General features: G+C 41.0%; 1 protein-coding gene across 1 annotated transcript in view; it reads right to left on the minus strand.

Moving 5' to 3' along the window:
* The window catches only part of TMEM47 (transmembrane protein 47), a 34,536-nt gene extending 18,435 nt beyond the window's left edge, over window positions 1–16,101 (minus strand). The window contains exon 1 of the mRNA XM_079764414.1: window positions 15,611–16,101. Within this exon, the coding sequence (XP_079620540.1) occupies window positions 15,611–15,836 (226 nt within the window). The 5' untranslated portion in view covers window positions 15,837–16,101. The remainder of the gene's footprint in view (window positions 1–15,610) is intronic.
* Between the last annotated feature and the right edge of the window lie 1,309 nt (window positions 16,102–17,410).

Here is a 17,410-nt window from a genome sequence, read left to right on the forward strand (position 1 = left end):
TAGACAATACATAAATGAATGAGCATGACAATATCTCAATAAAATTTTATATAAAAACAGGTGGTGGACTGTTGGTTGTTTTTTTTTTTTTTTTTGGGGGGGGGTCCTTAACATCTTTATTGTTGAAAGTATTACATGTCTCCTTTTTTCTCCCACTGACACCTTATAGACCATCCCTGCTCCCACCACCCTGTTGTCTGTGTCCATGGGTTATGCATATATGCATACAAGTCCTTCGGTTGATCTCTTCCTACCCATCCCCACCGTCCCTCTGAGATTCAACAGTCTGTTCCATGTTTCTATGTCTCTGGATCTATTTTGTTCAACAGTTTATTTTGTTCATTAGATTTGGTAGACTGGCTTTGATCCTCCGAGTGTAGTTTGCTGACCCCTGGTCTAGACTTTATGTACCATTTTAAATGTCAAACTTTTTTCTAGGTAAAGGTCTCTCAGACAATAATAAATTCATAATGAAGTTGATTTGATAAATGAATAATACAGGAGTACAAAGTGATGGTTATCCAATTTAGCAAGAGAAAACTGTAAAAATCTCAGATAATGTTGAACTTCCTTAAAATAATAATACTTTATTCCATATGGAACACCACATAAAATGCAATAGAAGCTGCCAGGAGACTAACAGTTACTAAAAGGGCCCAGAACCTAATTAGAAAGGGAAACTCTTCTAGCACAGAAAATAGTTCTGAAAAGTAAATGAATACACTGAGTTCTGATTTTCTTCTAAATGTCCTATATTTATTTTTAGTACTAAGGGTTGTAGCTAATGAGAAAGTCACTCTGGACATAAAGTAAAAAAGGCATGTCACCAGCACCACCACCTTTGTGATACTGCTACCCTTCTCTTTGGTCCAAAACCATAGATATGCCTGCTCAAACAGAAAAGCCATTTTATTTTCCAAGAGAGAATAGAATTGGGCCATATTTGCCACTCTCCTGGCCAGAGGCTGGGGCTTGAAGTATTGAGGCTTTATCTCTGGTGGACTGTGCCAAGTTTGGGGATTGTTGTCATTATATCCATTTGGAATGATTCACTCAGGCAGGTTGCCCAGGACCAAAGCTCTTAACTCGCTGACCAGATGAGCATCCATCAGGAAGCTGAAAGAGTGGTTCGATATGGCTATCGCAGTCAAAGAAGCTTCGGGCACTTTTCAAGGATCAGCACTATCCATTTTGGATCTGCGGACATGCTTATGCTGGTGTGTCTCTTTTAGTAAACAACTAGAATCCATTGTCCAAATATTAGGACCTGCCTTACAGGTGAGCTAAAGTCAGGGACTATGTAGATTGGCCTGATACCATTTCCCTCTTTCTTATTGAACAAGATTAGAATATGGGGAATTTAAAAATGAAAAATACTTTTATAGATACCTACTAATTGTCATTAAAGTAATAGGCTAGGATTTATGTTTACCAATATTTACTTATCTACCAAATGTAGATTTGAAATTAATATACACATATAAAATATTTTGTTATATACTATAGGATGAGCAATCTACAATGATATAATAAAGACTAGAAAACTTGTATCTACACTAATGGTTTTCCCATTAGAAGATTTGCATGGCAGAAATACTTACTATCCCATATTCAGTGTTGGCATAACAAATTAAAATGTCATAAAATTCTTAATTTTCAACCCCATTTCTTTAAAAAATCATGTTTTAAGTTCTCATAATTGGTGAATTTCTATATCAATCTTTGTGTCCTAATTTTATAGTCCTCACAGTATTTAGTCAGATGAAGTGTTAAAAGTCCTTAGAGATTTATTACTCTGCATTAGTTTTACACATTTCTATAAATGATATACTTATAATGAAGTGGAGCAGTGAACAAAAATAAGCTCTGCAGAACATCAATGGCCATGGTGCTGTTTTACAAAGTGCACTGCTCTGCACAATTAAAGCTGGTTCAATGGCAGGCCAGCCGATTTGAAATCTGAGTTTCGTTTCTAAGACCTGAGAGAACAAGTGAAAATTAGTTTTGAGGAAGAAATGTATACTTTTTGGTCCATAAACCTACGAGGGCTCAAATGTGCTGGGAGGAATGTTCCTGATCCAGAAATCAACCTGGAAAGGAAGCCGTCATCGTATTTATCAGGTTCCAATTGAGAGTATTTTGGCAAAATTGACACAGTGGGCGCACTGGAGGCATGGAAACTGCACCTAGGGAAGCCAAGACTCGATAAGTTTGTACTTCTACAGTAGTGCTTTCTCTAACAGAAAAAAAAAAGGGGGGGGGAAACCCATGAATGAATATATATGTTATACTCTTATGTTATACTTTGCTCTGTAGCTACAGAACAAAAATTGAGCAGTCCTTTTGTCATAATGAGGGGAGCAGAGTTTACACCACAAAATACACCTTTTGGCGGGGGGGGGGGGGGTGGCTATTGATTATTTTAAGCTGATTATTTTTAAGAAACAAAAAACTCAGAAAACAATTTGCACCTGCCCCCTAACTGCCTAAAAGAATTTCGGTAGAGGACCTGCTCCAGGAAGTGAGCTATCATCAGAGATAACTATAGTTTAATCTGATCCAGTGTGTGAGACAGGGAGGCGCCTAGCAAGGCCCTTCCTTGACCAAGTCTTCTAGGTGCCCCATTGTTAAAGTTGGCCCAGCAAACTTTTGTTTACCAAACATTTGCTTTTCATTTCCATGTGAACTGCCTTCTCCTCTTTGAAGTCCAACCACTACAGTCCTTACTCCTTAGCTCCAGAATGGCATATAAACCTCAACTGCCCTATTTGTCCTAGGGCCCCATATTCTTATGGGACCACCATAAGTACATAGGTAAAGAATTTGGTTATTTTTTCCTGTTAATCTGTCTCGTGTCAATTTAAATATTACGCCAATTTAGAATTGCAGCCCTTCCACACCCCACAATAAAATCAAGTCCAAAATTAATATGCAACACAGGAACTAAATTCAAATCCTCTTTCAAGGTATTTTTATTAGCTGGCACCAGAATTTCCAATGTTTACTAATGCTTTAGTATTCTGCAGAATTGTGCAGACTTATTTTATAGTCTCACATGACACAGTTTTGAAACCGCCACTGCATTATGAAAATTCTATTGGCCACATTATTACTGCCAAATCGGAGAATTCCCATTCCCTTGGGGAATTCATGGTCAAAATTTACTTCCGATTTTTTAGGAAAGGCAAAATCTTTTTTTAAAAAATATTTTATTGATTTTTTACAGAGAGGAAGGGAGAAGGATAGAGAGTTAGAAACATCGATGAGAGAGAAACATCGATCAGCTGCCTCCTGCACACCTCCTACTGGGGATGTGCCCGCAACCAAGGTACATGCCCTTGACTGGAATCAAACCTGGGACCCTTGAGTCTGCAGGCCGATGCTCTATCCACTGAGCTAAACAGGTTAGGGCAGGAAAGGCAAAATCTTGATGATGATAAATTTTCCATACTATGGAGCCAAGGTTAATGTACCACACTGGTACCTAAAGCTTTCCTTCATCCATTTCATTTCAAAACCTTTACCTTGTCAAACACTGGCTAATTTATTTATCTCTGTAGATACTGCTTATAAGCTGAAATTAGTTCTACTGCATGTAAGTGCCTAAGCACACACTTGCCACTTTTTTTTTTAGCATATTAGATATAATTAAAAATAATGAAGAAGCCGATTTTAACCTTAAAATTCAACTCCCAGTTTCGGTGGGTAGTATTTCCCTAAATGATTCTAATATTTTAATGCCTGATTCTCACTTTTCTATATAACAAATTAAAATAATATTGATTTTTAGTAATGTTTTAATCCTCCTCCAAAGATACGTTTTTATTGATTTTTAGAGAGGAGGATGGGGAGAGAAAGAGAAACAACGATGTGAGAAACATAGATCGGTTGCCTCCCATACACGCCCCAACCAGGGGATCAAATCTGCAAACTTTTGGTGTGTGGGATGATGCTCTAACCAACTGAGCCACTGGGCCAGGGCTGATTTTTAATAATTTTTGTTATCACATTCAAATTTGCCAGACATGCACTTATGTTTTCACTTCTGAATTCCCCAAAAGGAAATTATATGAACCAAAATGACATCCATGACTGCAATCAAACTCATTCACTATTCAACCTATCATCTTGTCACCACCTCACATGGGGTTCACCTACTAGCTCTCCCCAATTCACCCACATGGACTGGATCATTTCACTCAACCCCTGCAATATTCAGTTCTTCTAAATACCTTTATTCACATGTAGGACCTGTTTTGAGCAAAACATTTAAATTTATTTGAGTTATATTGGTGAGGACTCAGAAAGCAAATTCAGTATTGCTAATACCATTTTTTCATCAGAAATTGGAAGTATTGGGATGGTTTATGGTTGTTTAAGGGGGAAAAATAGCTCAGTTACAGAATAACATTTTAAACCCATATTCCCCAAGATATCCATCTCTTCACTGAAGACTGTGTCTTTTCCCCAACCAGTTCACATGGTCAAAAATTATGGCATTTAATTATTTTCATCAAATGTAATGTAAGAATTTATTTTGAGGTTAATACTACATCCTTGTGAGTTTGGAGAGTAAGGCCATTACTTCATATACGGAGAATGAACCAAAATGGTGCTGTTACTTTGTGCAAAAGGAAGACAGAAATATTTCTGGAGGTATAAAATGATATACTTAACTTTTTAAAGTTAGTCTTCATGTGGCAAATGAAGCGGAACACCAAGACCATTATCGAGGGAGTTTAAACTTTGTTTTTTTGGCTACATTGCATTTTGACCTAAATCCGTCAGTGTTGCATTAATTTTCCACTATCCCATGAGATGGAGACACAAAGACAGCAAAAAAAAAAAAAAAAATGGATTCCAATTTCAGTAACTAAAATGACCACCTCTTTTTCAAACAACTAATAGCAAAACTAACATTCTTCATGTTCAAACAATATTTAAGGCAAACAATGCTGTCTTTTATAAAATGACCAACAATATAGACACTACATGCACTGGACTGCACAAAGTGAAGTGATATAGCAGAGAAGCATCTATTTTACATACCCATGTTAATCAAATTGTAAACAATAGAATTTAGAGTCCTACTCTTTAGCTCATTTATGGATTAAAAAAATGTGTCAAAAGTACAGTCCCAACCTAATTTTAAGCACATAAATGACTCGGGTAACCATCCAAATTAGTAATGCAACAAACTCAAATGACCAAAGTGCAGATCAATTTTGCCAAAATTTTGGAAAATTCTGGTTGCCCAAAAGTACCAAACAGGTTACTAATTTTCAATCCATGACAATTTTGTTCAAGCCCTTTGAGCTGCTTTGTACTGATGTTAGAATCAACAAAGCAGCATTTTAGTTGCTTCACTGACTTCTATCTTAGGAAATTTGGTGGAAATGCAATTTATCATCTAAATACCATAGCATATGGGATTTTTACCCAAAATAAAACAATTGTATACAGAGCTTAGCGAAGAGCCTTGCTATTAAAGCAAATTTCAGTATTTAGACAAAAGGAAAGTCACCATCACTGCTAATGACTGCTGTTTCTTCCAATGTACTATATTAGAACACTTTCATTAGCATTTGGTGATAATTAATATTATCTAATGGGTACAGGTATTTCTCAATAGTAATTTATAATCATAGTACTTCTATAAAGTTGTGATGAGTCTGTTACACTGAACATTATTCCTTCATTCTTTAGAAAAAAATTAAGAAGGTGACAACTGGAAAATTTGGCTATTTTGAAAAGCAGGAAGAAGAAAAACCACACCAGGAATAGGAGGGGTAACCTTCCTCTAAGCCCGTGGTCAGCAAACTGTGGCTCGCGAGCCACATGCGGCTCTTTGGCCCCTTGAGTGTGGCTCTTCCACAAAATACCACGGCCTGGGCGAGTCTATTTTGAAGAAGTGGCGTTAGAAGAAGTTTAAGTTTAAAAAATTTGGCTCTCAAAAGAAATTTCAATCGTACTGTTGATATTTGGCTCTGTTGACTAATGAGTTTGCCGACCATTGCTCTAAGCAACTAAAAAGCTTTTGTGATGGATTTATGGTAGCTCATAACAATCAAAGATAAGACAGACAGTCACCCACGATCAGTATTAAAACACCCCCTTTGTAAATAAATATGGAAGGATAAAATTGGCAAGCTACTGCCCCACCAGTTCCCTGTTAGCAAGCTTCTTTAGATGAGATCCCTTATATCCTCCTGCAGAAGTCAAACTTAAACAATCTCCATTCCAGAACTTTGCACATTTATATTATTTCATTAATTTGCTTCATTCATCACCTTACCACCTAGCAGCACAGTGACACAGAACTGACTGGTTGACTTTGTACCAGGATAATTCCTACTCCATGCTAGGAAATCAATGAATATGTGTTGGTAAGTTAACTCCTTGGGTACATATGAGAAGACAGGAAAGAGGGGAGAAGTCATTTCTATCTCTAAGTCACCTAATGGTGCTAGGAATAAACTCCAGGTTGCATTCACAAAGCACTATGGCAGCATTTTGATGAACGTTTGGTTTAGGGAACTTAAACATGAAATTTGAGTTCTTTTGTGGGTGTTCTTTTCTATGCATAGAGAACATGTGACTCAGAGGTCCTGACTTCTATTTTTTACCATCTTTTCGCCTACTAAACATTTATTTTGAAAAGACAATCAGTATTTGTGACATTATCTTGAAACACGGCTCATTAAATGATAATTTTAAACCTCAAAAGTTAATAAGCTAGTAGAGACAAAAATTATCTCCTAGATATATTTTTCCTTGTTCTTTGGGAACCATGGTACCACATTTTTGTAGGATTTTTTTTTAAATGGGAGTCTTTGGTGCCAAAGGCAAGATTACAGTAGAATAGAAAACTGATGATCTACTTTATCTCAAAATCCCATACAAATATAGGAGCGAAAAAAGGCAAGGAAAGGTATCCTTGTCTAATTTTTAAGGGAGATGATCCAATAATTTGACAAGACTGGTAAAGAATTAAATGTCAGTAATTTTGACATGTGAGGATGAAATTCTGCTCAAGGGAAAATCAGTCTCTTTTGATAGATAAGTGTATCTTTTTAAAAAATAAAGACAGAATCCTACCTAATAAAAGGGTAATATGCAAATTGACCGCACCTTCACTACGCCTAAGCCACACCCACCAGCCATGCCCACCAGCCAATCAGAGCGAGTATGCAAATAAACCCAACCAGGATGGCTACAGCCACAGAGAGCAAGGTTTCCCAGGCAACGGAGGAAGCCAAGCTTTCCGTCTGCCCTTGCTAGGCCTAAGCCTCCACTCAAGCTACAAAGTTTCAATTATAGAAGGTAAACAAATCTTAACAGAAATGGCGGCAGCCACGGAGCTGGAGAGAGCAGGCCAGGGTTGCCCCGGCAATGGAGAAAGCAAAGCTTTCCACACACCCTGGCCAAGCTGAGGCCTCCGCTTAAGGCTACAAAGTTTCAATTGTAGAAGGTGAATTAACTGCCACAGAAATGGCTGCCAGCCACGAAGCAAGCAGGAGGCTTGGCTCCGCTCCAGGCTACAAAGTTTCAATTGTAGAAGGTAAATAAATTCCAGATACCAGGGCCTCCACTTGGGTCGCCAGGGGTCATGGCTGGCCAGCAAACCACCACAGGCCCCTTGCTCAGGCCACCCCACATCCCAAGGGAACCCCCATCCTGATCCGGGACACCCTTCAGGGCAAACCAGCCAGCCCTCACCCCTGCACCAGGCCTCTGTCCTATCTAATAAAAGAGTAATATGCAGATTGACCATCACTCCAACACACAATATGGAAGCCCCCATGTGGTCAAAGATCCTGCCCCCATGTGGACACAAGATGGCCACCACAAGATGGCCAGCAGGGGAGGGCAGTTGGGAGGCACCAGGCCTGCAAGGGAGGGCAGTTGGAGGCGATCAACCCTGAAGGGGAGGGCAGTTAGGGGTGACCAGGCCGGCAGAGGAGGGAAGTTGGGAGCAAACAGGCTGGCAGGGGAGCAGTTAGGCATCAATCAGGCTGGCAGCAGAGTGGTTAGGAGGTGATCAAGCTGGCAGGCAGAAGTGGTTAGGGGAAATCAGGAAGGCAGGCAGGTGAGGAGTTGGGAGCCAGCAGTCCTGGATTGTGAGAGGGATGTCCGACTGCCCGTTTAGGCCCGATCCCAGTGGGCAGTCGGACATCCCTCGAGGGGTTCCAGATTGGAGAGGGTGCAGGCTGGGCTGAGGGACACCCCCCTCTCCATGCACGAATTTCATGCAACGGGCCTCTAGTGTAGTAATAAGTTGATATAGTAAAATTTATATCCATTTAATCCATTTAAGAAGCTTACATGGCTGGCTTCCACATATTTTTGGAATTATTTTTTAACTTAAAATTAAGTAGCTATTTTAAAGTACCATATCATGGAGAAACCTAAAGAAAAACGTCTGTTGATTTTTAAGGACTAGCCATGGTAACACTGTAAATTTGATGATAATAAACATCAAAAACTTAACTAACTTATCAATATAAGAGTATTTGAAGACTCTAAATTCTATGTGAAATCAAATTTTGGATGATAATCTTTTAAGAAGTAGATGTTGCCCTAGCCAGATGGGTGTATCCTGTACACCAAAAAGGTTGCAAGTTTGATTTCCAGTTAGGGCACATACCTAGGTTGCAGGTTTGATCCTGGGTTGGGGCATATATGGGAGGGAGACAATGAATCGATGTTTCTCTCTCACACTAATGTTTCTCTCTCTCTTCCTCTCTCTGAAATCAATAAACATACCCTTAGATGAGGATTTTTTTTAAAAGTAGACATCTATTTCCTGTGGAGTCCTTAACCTCTTCATCCAAAATTCCATACATGACAGTATGCAACAATCCTTCAAGCAGCGAGAGAATTATCTGAAATATTAAAGGAAATTTTGAAAACAGAGCCTGCAAAAATACTACAGCTACAACAACAATCTCCCTATTGGATCTTTAACATTGTACCTTGACTAATTTTTCTTAATATTTGCAATAAATTTGATTGGGCAGAATTATTTTTAAAATCTTTCCTACTCCAAATGTGCTATGGTTCTTTGACTCAGTATATGAGTAGTTATTAGGCAAAGAATTATGTTACTTACTTATTTTTAAAAAAGTAAACAGCCCTAGCCGGCTTGGCTCAGTGGATAGAGCATCAGCCTGTGGACTGAAGGGTCCCAGGTTCGATTTCGGCCAAGGGCACCTGCCTGGGTTGCAGGCTTGATCCCCAGTAGGGGTCGTGCAGGAGGCAGCCAATCAATGATTCTCTCTCATCAATGATGTTTCTATCTCTCTCTCCTTCTCCCTTCCTCTCTGAAATCAATAAAGAAATATATTTTAAAAATAAAAAATAAATAAAAAGCAAACAAAAAACAACTCTGCAACTCCAGTATCTTTCAAGCACTCCAAGACTTGTCTCCTGTCTGGAATTTTAATGTTTTAGTATTTGTTTACAAAGCATCTCATCAGACTCACAAAACTTTTTTTTTAAAACATTAAAATTTTATCATGCAACATGAAGTAGCAGGTTACAGTCCAGATTCTTAAGTCAGTTTGAGCCTTAGTCATTTGAAACTGTAAATCAAAGATGACCTAAGGTTATACAGAAAGAAAAAGTTCTCTATTTGTGGACAGGTTAGGTTCTTGAGTTCATTTGATTCCAAATCCAAAGTAACTGCCTACAAGTGACCAATCATTAAAGCCACGTGTTGGTTCAGGGTAGTTTTTGACCTAGCCAAACATTATTTATATAATCTGTTCAAAGTTCTTAAAAAGAGAAGCTATGTAGTTAGTTGTCTTTGTTCTTTGGAGGCAATAAAGAATGCAGATTTGTAGCTAGACTCCAGGATCAAAATATATGCTGTAAATGTGGCCCAAAGGCATATCCTATCCTGCATGCTCTTCTACAATGTGACATTGTTGTCAATACATCAAGAGGTGAAGTCCAACTGACTTCCCATGGAATCTGGGCTGGCCATATGGCTCCTCTGTGATGTTCCAGACTAGTTCAGACAGAGCCTGTTTCTCTTGGGACCCTGGCTCTGAAAAAACACACTCATCCTGTAACAAGTCCAATTACCCTGAGACCACCAAGCTAGAAAAGCCAGTCCCAGCTTAATTCAGTCTTCCAGCCATTCCCATCAAAGTGCCAAACCCAGGAAAACCATTTGGAAGAGGATTCTGTAGTTCTAGATCTTTTACTTCCCAGACACTCAAGTCATCCTCCACTATGGCCCCAAACATTCTGGAGCAGAGACAAGCCATCCTCATAATGCCTTATCTGAATCCCTGACCCAAAGAAGTCATGAGCACAATAAAATAATTATTTTACACTACTAACTTTAGGGGTGGTTTGTTTCCCAGCATTTGTAACTGAACACTATTGGAGAAATCCTGTCTCTACCACTGACTGAGAACTTCATAAACTTACAAAAATCCCTGGTCTCTTCAAACAATATAGGGACAGCATTCACTACAGTGCAAGTTTATTGTGACCTTGGGAATACTTGAGATGTCTGGCCTGTAAGAGTACTGAATAAAAGGCAGCTTTTATTTGTGATCATGATCTATCTACCAAGAGCACTATTAAATGCTAGGTAATGCATATCAAAATTTAAATTTGAAACTAACAATGTACTTCATTGTTTAATGAAAAGAAAATGTGCCCCTTAAGGGGGAAAAAGACATTAATTATTGAAAAAAATCACCTTGGGTTTGTTTTTCTGAATATATACAATAGGAAGAAACAGTACCTTAATGAGCATGTACTTTTGTATATTTAATCGTCATAACAAACCATTTAAAGACATTAAGTTGTGTGAGATCTCGTGATTGGTAAGTGGCCAATTTCAGGGCATTTTGAAACCAAAGCCTCATGTATTCTTACAAGACTACTCCACCCTCCTACAGGATCATGTTATAATTTGGCATAGTTCATATAGAAGTTTACTGTGGTATTTAGGTAATGTATTCAGGGACTTATTTTGAAGCACTGATAATCCTTTTCACTAATATATCTAGTAGCACTAGATGTGTATTATGGTCTGGCTGAGTAGACTTACTATTAAACAGAAACTTAAAAGAAATTCCTAAAGGGTACTCCTGACAGCAGGGTAAATCTATTGCTTAAGATATGTTTTTGATTGTTTTGAAATATTTTATGAAAGACCAGGCTTCTCATACACCCATCAAATCCCTTAGCTGACAAAGATGGATCTAAATGGCTTCCTGGAGATTACAATCATTCTATAAATGTGAGCAAAAGAGGAATTATATCTGCCCACAAATTAAAATGTCCTTTGTAAAAGTCAATTTCAGGAATTTGAAAATCTTTTTTTTTAATTTATTTTATTTTTCCTATCACCATTTATCCCCTTTATGTCTTCTTCCACCTCCACCCCCTCTAATCACCCCACAGTCCATGTCCATGAATTCTCTTTTTTCTTTTTTGCTCAATCCCTCCATACCCATTATACTCCCAAATCTTAGGAGATATTAAAAGAAAATCATCATGAAGATTTCGACATATGTTATACTTGGTTTTCCATGGCTTATTACTTGAGAAAGTTTTGGTGCTAAGTGCTGCTCTTTGCATAATTTTTCCATAAATCTGAGCTGTGTAGGTTAAAAAAACAACAACACAGTCTTCGTCCTTTGTAAAAGTCAATTTCAAAACCTATTCTTTTATAGGAAGCCGGAAGAGGGTATAACTGTTGTGACCTCCAGGCTTGCTGAGCTATTTGTAAACATGCATCAATATCAACTCATTTTAAGCAACAAACTGAACCTTCCCTGGAGTAAACTCTATTATGAGCTTTCCCAATGAAATGTTGTTTTCCAATTAAGGTATGGATTTAAAATATGCACATATGATATCTCTCTGAACTCAGAATCACTGTATTTCAGATTTTCTAAGATTTGCAGGTGTTTAGGCATTTCGGTTTATCTTAAACTACCAGTGAAGATAAGTTTTCTTATGCTTTTTAAAGTGGATTTTTATACTACCATTTTAAAAAGTGAGCTACATATAAAGCATTCTTAAAAGAACCTCTTGTCAACTGAAAATAATAATATTCACCTGTTATTAGCATACGGTGCACTGTCATTTCAAAACTGCCAGTGACTCATGTTACAAATGCAGCTATTTTTAGGACAGAGCAGGAATGATGTTAACAATATTCCTTGAAAAGCCACTAACTATTTGATCAAGTATTTTGCAGACGGAAAAATGGATAGACTTGTTATATCCCAAAATTACTTTCAGTAAAATGTGTTAATTTGGCCACCTGAGTGTCCTTGCTTTTTGCATAGTCAACAAATCACACAAACAGAAAAAAAAATTGCTTTACATGAAATAGCTACATATTTATGAATCTTAAAGAAGAAATGTAAAACCACCCTAGAGGTTATACAGCACGTTTGATATCAAGTTCAGGGCAGCAGCACTCTGTATACACTTCAGTAATCCTATTTACAGATAGGATTCTCCTGTAATTGCTATTGCTGTGAAACCCTAACTATATTCTTTTTTAAAAGTTATTAAAACTAAATGTGACTAAGCAAAAGTCAAAACATAACTACCATTTAAAAAATAAGACTAATCATGAATTAAAAGCATTTATTAAAAGCCAAAATCGGTAGTGGGGAAAACAATCCTTAGAAAGAAATTCTATGGCCAGCAGCCATGTGAGTACTACTGATTCGAAACTTCCTAACAAGCAAACTCTATTATTTCTTTGTTTGTTTTCACCGCAAATGGCAGTCAATTAGAGGTTTTCTCATTTGTGGAAAACTTAAATCTTAGAATAATGCCCGGACTGTCCTCCATACACTGAATTGGGACACAGGAGAAGAGCATCAGTGCTGATTGACACCGGGATTACTGGTTCCTACTAGAAGTGCTGACGCAACCTTCAACACACCAGGACACAAAAGGCATGGTTCTGCTTTGGCTTAGAATCATAAAGCAGGTTATAAGCAGCAAACTATGTATATTTGGTACCAAAATTAAAATGCAGCTTTAAAAATAATGGCTGAGGAGAAAGTTTCTGTAGAAATTGGGCCTAAGTAGGACAGATTGTCGTCAGTAGAAACATTCCTGAAATTTCCCTTCTGTAAATACAAGCTGGCCTCTTCACGGCAGTTTTAATTCTAATTAAGATAAAGGTTTTTAATTAAGCCCTGAAGATCCTGGTAAAGGGCCTTCTGTAAAACTGTCCTTGCTGGTTCCTGCAGAGGTAATTCATTTTGAAAGACAATGAAGTGGATCTTTTAAAATATTCAGAGACAACATTTCTCTCCCTGCTTTCTGCTACTCCACAGAGCAAACAGACTGAGAAAAGCTGCTGGCCCTTTGGAACACGCAAGAAAAGCACTGCTCATTTTAAATTCAAGCTTCCCCCTTCGTTTCAAAACACTGGTGGATACAGGCTTTACGTCCACAGAACATAGGAAGAAAACTGATTCTGTAAAGTGGGAGCTTGAGCAATTTTCCATATTGTTTCATTCCCCTCCACACACATACACACCACCTTGGGGAGACAAAAATGAACTGCTACTACATAAAGAAAGCCAACAACTTGTTTCAGATAGCCTTAAAAATGCCATCGCTACTCCCCACCCCACCCCCATTTGCTTACAAAGTATACTTTTTCTAGGATGAAAACTATTTGGGAAGCAAAATAAAACTAAAACTGATTTTCAGGAACCCAAACAGAAGTCAATGCTGGTGTATGAGTTTCAACATGAGGGCAGAATAACGGGTTGAGGGAAAACATCAGAAACTGTACCTGCCTTTGATTTTTACCTTGCCTAGTCCTGTTATCACTATTTTTGCATTAAGCTCTGGTCTCCCTGCTTCCTGGCCTGGAGAGGGGAAAAGAGGAGAAGATAATGAGTATGGAGGCAATTAAGGAGAGATTAGCCAGCCCTGCATACTGCTCCACAAAATGAGCTGGCTTCTTCCCATACCTCGCATTCCTGGCCAAGAGAAAAGGATTCGGGCCTGAAAAGAAAATGGGACTTGAAGCTGGTTTCTCTAACCTAGCTGAAAAGTCTTCATACAATCAGGGGGCTATTATTTGAGGAGACAGTGGGAAAGGGGCAAAAGATTCAAGTTGCTAAGGAGACACACTAAAGCTGGCATTCCTACATAAATTTCCATTTCTATTGAAGAGGAGAAAGAAAAGATATTTTCCCCAAAGTTTATTTGGATCCCCTGGTTACTGAAGAAAGGCATTTTACCAACTTATTTCATCTTTAGTTGTAAACAACCAACCCTGAAAGAATTAAAGGCCTAAATGTTGACCTCCTGCTGCCAACCAGTCCCTCCACAGTGAATTAAGTAACAAAACCAAAACCCTTCCATGGAAATTTTGAGGAACTATTAAAGAAAAGGCCTTTTGTAAACAGAAAAATCAATTTTATGGCCCAAACTTAACAAAGTGAACTAATCTCTCATCTAACAAGAAACCAAAGACAAAAGTCAATCAGATTCTTGTGGATGTGTTATTTCAACTTTCTTGGAACTGGAAACGTTTCCAGCAAAGCTTTATAAATAGTCCCAAAGACATGAAACTGGCACGAAGGAATTTAATGAGTTTTTCAGGGGTGCGTTTAAGTGCAGAAAAATCACAGGCAGGTCCTCTCTCTTCATTCCCCTTTCTCTGTACGGACACCAGCTGAAGAATCAAGATTAGCAAGGAAAAGGGTTTGCAGCAAGAAATCGTAAATTGGCAGATTTCTGCTAAGGGCGTAACTGGGGTATAGGGGGAGGCAACTGGGGATCAAGGAGAGAATAAAGCAGTAAAGCCCCCATGGGGCTGGTAGCCCGAGTAACTACCTTTGTCTCCAACCCCCCATCTTTCCATTTGCAGCTTTCAGTGCTGGCTGAAAAGGATACTAGGTCCCAGGCTTTTGTGAATAGTTCATGAAGAGAAAAGAAAGGAAGGTCTGGAGGAGAGAGGAGGTTCTTGGACTGGGAAAAGAAGGCAACTCACAACCAAGGGCAGTGTCACCATAAAAGGAAGAGAAATTAAGCCTGTCCCTCTCCCAACTCTTCACATCCCTCAAAAATGTCAGGAAATAGAAAGTCCGAGCCTAAACTTATCGGGGAAAAGCCAGATAAAGTGGAGACCAGGCAGAAACGCGGGCACTAAGAGGTAAACTCGGGCGGTTTCCCGCGGAGAGAGAGGAGAGAGAACAGAGCGAAGAAAACCGAGAGAAAACCCAGGGCATCCCGGTGGAGTTGGGGCGTTTTTGCTTTTCCCTTTTAAAGGGGGCGAGGAAGCCACAGACACATTGGTTCTCGCCTTAAATGATAACAATGGCCCCAAAGAGCATACATGTCACTCCAGAGCCCGAGGAATGACCACGGGAGGATGGTGGAGGGCGCGGGACGTCGCATTGGGTTTTTGTGGCGACTAGGACCGGGGAGAGGGCAGGGGTGGACACCCGAGGATCCGCGTAGCGGCCAAGATGGAGCGGGGCGGACCAGGGTAGGGGACACAGAAAGTGCGGGGGAGAGGTGGTGGCTGTCCTGGCAGTGGGGCGTGGGGCAGTACGGGGCGGGAGGAAGGGATCACGGCGCGCCAGGCCCTTACCGCTGCTGAGCGTGGACTCGCAGTGCCAGATGTCCAAGCTGGCGGGTTTCCGGCAGGACTCCCACAGGGACAGGTAGTACTGGTGGTCGGCCGTGACCCAGGCCGGGCTCAGTACGGCCCCCAGGTCCAGACACAGCGCCAGAAAGATGCACACCAGCCCGACCAGCTTCAGCGGGGTTAGCACCGACACGCGCACCTCCTCCATGCCGCTGCCCGCCGAAGCCATGCCCCGGGCGCCGCAGATAGCCGGCCCTCCGGAGGCGAAGACGCCAGGCGGGTCCGGAAGGCTGGGCTCCGGACCTTCCTCGAAGATGAAGCAGCGGCTCCGCCGTGCGCGGGAACTCGCTCCCTTGGGGTTCCGCGCCTCCCGCCGCCGCGAACTTGGTGTGCGGAGGTGGCCGGCCGAGGTGGAGGTCGTCAGCAGCCGCAGGGACGCCGATCCCACTGCGAACCTTCGCCACCGAACCCGCGCCTCGATCTGCCCGCGCCCGCTCGGGTGCCCGCTCCGCCCCGGCGCAGTCCGGCTAGCTCCGCCCCGGCCCCGCCCCTGCTGTGGGAGGCGGTGCCGAGTTGGGCGGGGCGGCGGCCCTCACTCGGGTGGTGTCAGGCTTTGGCTCTCAACTCCAGGCACTAGATGGAAGCTTGCGCGTGCCCCGCCCCTGTCCGATGCGTGCGGAGCGGGTCCCTATTCTCTGCCCTTCGCACGCTGCTCGCGAAGAGCGATTCCTCTTCCCGGCTTCCGCGCGCAGAACCAGAAGGAACCCCCCCGCCCCCCACCAGCTGCACGGGGCAATTCCTTGATGCTGCCTAGCCCCTGGCCAAGAGGGCTGCAGGGTCGCCTTGCTTCCCATCCCCATCCCCGCCATCACGTGGGTTTCCGTTTCTTAGCAAGTTGGGTGGGTCCTTTGCTAGAAGGCTTCAGCTGAGGAATCCTAGGCTTTCTGGGCTGTAGCCTTTAGACCAAGAAGAGGTTCTCTCAGTGATGTAGCAAAGCCATCACCACCCTCCTCTACAGCCCCGTCAATGTCTTATCCTGGGGGATTTGGAGGAAGGAGGAGAAAGGTGATAACAGGTATTTTGTCCTCTTTTCAAACCCAGGAGGGACCCTGACTCAGAGCCAGTGATCCCCCAGTTTTCCCTATTTCCTAACTTTCCCTCTAAAACTGCTGTGGCTTCTATTCTCTGGACTCGCTTTCTTTCACGCCCCCTACGAAGGGCGATTGCTCAGGGGATGCAGGCGTTAAAATGGGATTGAAAGCTCCTGCAAAATGTGAAGTAAGCCTTACTTGCTTACCTGCTGCTCTGTTCTTTGGTTTGGTATTGACTAAAACCGTTTTTCTTTGGACTTTGTACAATGCCAAATTGGATCTAAATCCCTCCCTGGGCATAAACCTGTTCTTGGCTTAGCCCAAGGCCTGGCATAGAAAAAGTGGCATATCTGTAAGCAGTCAATCTACACATATGTATTGAGCACCTACTGTGCTCTCCTGGCTAAGGATTCAGCCACATATGACCTTGCCCCTGTTCTTGAGGAAAGGCTCTATTTTTAAATCTGTACCTGAGGAATAAACACCCCTTGTAATTGAATTTGCAATTCTGTAATTAACTAGGTCAGCTTGTGATTGGTGGGTCATCTGTCTTTTGCATCTCTTTGACTGCTTTCCATTTTTCCTGTAACAATTTGTTGAATAGTCGATCACTAGGGGTGGGGGTGTTCCCAGACCTTTCACCATCTGGAAAATTTGGTAAGAAACCCAAAATAGTGGTTAAGATCTGAAGAAGGGAATAAATGCCTTCTCT

The sequence above is a fragment of the Cnephaeus nilssonii genome (genome assembly GCF_951640355.1).
Source record: "Cnephaeus nilssonii genome assembly, chromosome: X".
NCBI lineage: Eukaryota > Metazoa > Chordata > Mammalia > Chiroptera > Vespertilionidae > Cnephaeus > Cnephaeus nilssonii.